Genomic DNA, 3977 nt, shown 5'->3' with positions numbered 1-3977 from the left:
CTTTCTTTCTTTCTTTCTTTCTTTTTCTTTCTTTCTTTCTTTCTTTCTTTCCTTTCTTTCTTTCTTTCTTTCTTTCTTTTTCTTTCTTTCTTTCTTTTTCTTTCTTTCCTTTCTTTCTTTCTTTTCCTTTCTTTCTTTTTCTTTCTTTCTTTCTTTCCTTTCTTTCTTTCTTTCTTTTTTCTTTCTTTCTTTTTCTTCCTTCCTTCCTTCCTCTCTTCCTCTTCTCTTCTCTTCTCTTCTCTTCTCTTCTAAGTGCTGTGTCCTATTTATGGCCTCCTACCCTGTGTCTGTGACTAAGGAGCTCTCATTTCTTCATCAGTCTTCTGAACGGTCCCTGCCTTAACACTGACTTCACACTCCTGTTGGACCATTCCACCGTGGAATTCCACTGGTGACCCTAATATTATGTGGTCAACTGTGACTTCCTTTTTTTTTTTTCAGTTGGAGTCTCACCCTGTAGCCCAGGCTGGGGGGCAGTGGCATGCTCACGGCCACCACAACCTCAACCTGCTGGGCTCAGCGATCCTTCCACCTCAGCCTTCCAAGTAGCTAGAACTACAGGCAAGCGCCACCATACCTGGCTAATTTTTTGATTTATTGTAGAGATGAGGTCTCACCAAGTTACCCAGGCCGGTTTCTAACCCATGAGCTTAGGCAGTTCTCTCACCTCAGCCTCCCAAAGTGCTGGGTTTATATGCATGAGCCACCGCTCTGGCCTCAACTGTGACTTTCAAGTTTATCTTATGTGAGGAATTTTGCTATTAAAAATGCAAAGGTAGCCGGGCTTGGTGGCTCAGCCTGTAATCCCGCGCCTTTGGGAGGCTGAGGTGAGTGGATTGCCTGAGTCCGCGGGTTTGAGACCCACCTGGACAGCGATACCTCATCTCTACAATAAATCAAAAAATCAGCCGGGCGTGGTAGCGCATGCCTGTAATTCCGGCTACTTGGAAGGCTGAGGCGGAAGGATCGCTGGAGCCCAGCAGGTTGAGGCTGCGGTGTCCGGAAGTGGCCACTGCACTCCAGTCTGGGCGACAGAGTGAGACTCCAACTCAAAAAAAAAATGCAAAGGTGTATAATGTGGTATTTTTCATACTTTCTTGTATAGATTTGTAAGCCTTATGGATAATCCTCTTGATAACACCCAATCTCAAGATGGTGACGAGATAATGGAAAGTGAACAGGATCGCCAACATTTTGATAAAGAATTTATGAAAGCCTATATTGAAGATCTTAAAGAAAGAGGTGAGTTACTCATATTTAAAATTATTTGCAGTGAATGTACAGAATTCTACTCATTTATGCAACACATTTATTAATAAAAGTCAAGTTGACAAAAAGTGAACTGGTTAGGGGACAGGTTACTTTGTAAATTATTTTTCCATTTACCCTCCAAAAAAACCTAAAATGATATATTTCCTTAAAATACCAAAATTTTTTAGTCCATTTGAATGCTTGATATATCATCAGCTATTTAACTGACATGCTGGGAACACATAAAATGTGAGGGTTAAATTATTAACCATACGTGAAGTTTTAACTAAATCATATTGACAGTAGTATTCTAAGTTAATGGGAAAATGAGATTCCATTTCAAAAATTCATTTAGTGCCTATAGATCCAGCTACTTAGAAGGCTGAGGTGAAAGGATTGCCTGAGCCCAGCAGGTCAGAGCTGAGGTGGCCATGAGTGTGCCACTGCTCTTTAGCCTGGGTGACAGAGACTCCAACTCCAAAAAAAAAATTCATTTAAATTTAACTTTTGAAAATTCATTTAAATTTAACTTTTGAAAAAGTTATCTCATATAAATTAAGGACCACCTATATGAAAGCCACAAAAGGAAAAACACAGGATGTCAGATTAAAAGATAGGGGCATTAGGTTTTGGGTTTCTATGGGGTGGTGAGAATACAGAGAAGCTAGGGGCAGAGGATATCAAATACCTCAGGAAAGGGTGGGAAGTGGTTTTTCCAGGGCTGCATTCTGTTGGCTGTTTCCAAAGGAGTCAGAGATTCTAATGGTGTTCTGGAAGACATAGAACCCCTCCCTCCCATCACAAACACATTCACGGGAAGAAGGGCACCAATCTTCCATCTTCCAATCACCACCTCCTCTCTGGGTGTGGACCTATCACTTACTTTGTCAGTTCTTTTCTTTGGTTGACTGGGTGTGGCCCTGACAGAGAGAGATGCCGTGCTTGTGGATTTAGGGAGGAGGTAGCCCAGGCCCCTGTGCTGTGGAAGATGAGCAGGTACGGGCAAGTTCCTTCAGTCACCCTCAGAAAACATCATGCACATCAGCATACTCCTGCCTTTTAGTAGGTGTCTTGTCACGTTCAGCGATTCAAAGATTTCAATGGCATTAATGAAAAATGCTATTTATTTGACAGATTTTTAAAATATTCAACTAAATTACGAAAATTTCTGTATGTTCCCCTTTAATCTGCTTGACTGCCCCTAATCTTAAATGCTGAACAATTATAAAATAAATGAGAAATTTATGTTAAATGTGGAACTGAGATTACAGAACTATTGATTTTTAAAAATTTTTCTTTGGGTTACATGATTTTCCTCCTGTGAAAAACTTTATTGCTACTCATTTATTGATTCATAATTATATTTTAGTGCTATTATATAAAAGTACAACAAGAATGAGAGAAAATAGATATTAAATTTTGGACCAATAATAATAATTTGCTTTTAAAATTAATTAATTGAAAGGAGAGAGGGAGGGCAGTAACTAGTGGCATGAGCAAGGCTGAAAGTAGGTTTACCTAGTAAGATGGTGCTTGGTTTAGGAATAGCCCAAACTTCTCTTATAAACTGTACTCTCTTCCATAGTATAAGCATAAACTTGGTATCCATAGTCCCTTGTCCTTAATCATCTATTCCCATTTTGTCACCACATGATTTGGAGAAACAGTACACAATCTCTTATTTTTATACCACTGCCTTGGACTAAAATAAGCAGGATTGGGACTGATGATCTTGAAGATAAGCATAAACAAGTAGCTTTTGTCATATAGTTTTCATAATCTTGATGGTAGCTGTATGAGTTGGTTGGAAAGATTGCAGAAGAATGCATGTCAGTGATTCTTGGATTCAAACATTTCTAAAGCTTGACTACACATTTGTGACTGATTTAATGGTGGATGATAAATACATTAGTACTTATTAGCTATATGTTATCTCTATACTTAAAACCTGAAGTGAGCTGGGCTCGGTGGCTCAGCCTGTAATCCCAGCACTTTGGGAGACTGAGGTGAGTGGATTGCCTGAGCCCGTGGGTTCGATACCTGCCTGGGCAACTTGGCGAGACCTCATCTCTACAATAAATCAAAAATTAGCCGGGAGTGGTGGCGCATGCCTGTAGTTCTAGCTACTTGGAAGGCTGAGGTGGAAAGGATCGCCGGAGTCCAGCAGATCGAGGCTGTGGTGGCCGGGAGTGGCCACTGCACTCCAGACTGGGCGACCGAGTGAGACTCCAACTCAAAAAAAACCAAAAAAACAAAAAACAAAAACCTGAAGTGACCATAATTTGTGTATTGTCATAGGCCACACAGTGTAGTTACATTCCGCAATAAAATGGAGAATGGCTAAGCATATTTTTTCTTTTTGTTACAGAATCTGTTCCAAGCTATACCACCAAAGTGTCTTTTAGCCTTCAACTTTGATGTCATCCTTCAGAAGACTGCAAAATCTCGCTCTCCTGTGGAGCTTTAGATCTTTGTATCATGGGTCATGTCATATAGGAATAATGGCTCATGCTTAAGGACAAAGTCTAGAAACCACTATCACTAGTTGTTAAGAGAAATGATTTTCAAATTTCAAGTATATTAATACCTCCTTTTATGGACTGGAGAATTGATAAATTGGTTTATAGATTGATATTTACAGGTTCATTTTGCATACAGTTGTTTCCAAATAATGTATATTTAATATTTTTTAAATGTATCACTTAAAAAAATTATAACATAAAGAC

The 3977-nt window shown here is 39.4% G+C and overlaps 1 protein-coding gene across 1 annotated transcript in view; it reads left to right on the top strand.

The window, feature by feature from the left end:
* Positions 1 to 3977, top strand: part of LRRC2 (leucine rich repeat containing 2) — a 40706-nt gene extending 36729 nt beyond the window's left edge. The window contains exons 7-8 of the mRNA XM_008071223.1: positions 1106 to 1242; positions 3620 to 3977. Of these exons, the coding sequence (XP_008069414.1) occupies positions 1106 to 1242; positions 3620 to 3669 (187 nt within the window). The 3' untranslated portion in view covers positions 3670 to 3977. The remainder of the gene's footprint in view (positions 1 to 1105; positions 1243 to 3619) is intronic.

Source organism: Carlito syrichta, unplaced genomic scaffold (genome assembly GCF_000164805.1).
Source record: "Carlito syrichta isolate Samal-C Ts95f unplaced genomic scaffold, Tarsius_syrichta-2.0.1 Scaffold314220, whole genome shotgun sequence".
NCBI classification, from domain to species: domain Eukaryota; kingdom Metazoa; phylum Chordata; class Mammalia; order Primates; family Tarsiidae; genus Carlito; species Carlito syrichta.
This window is presented reverse-complemented; position numbering and strand designations above follow the sequence as displayed.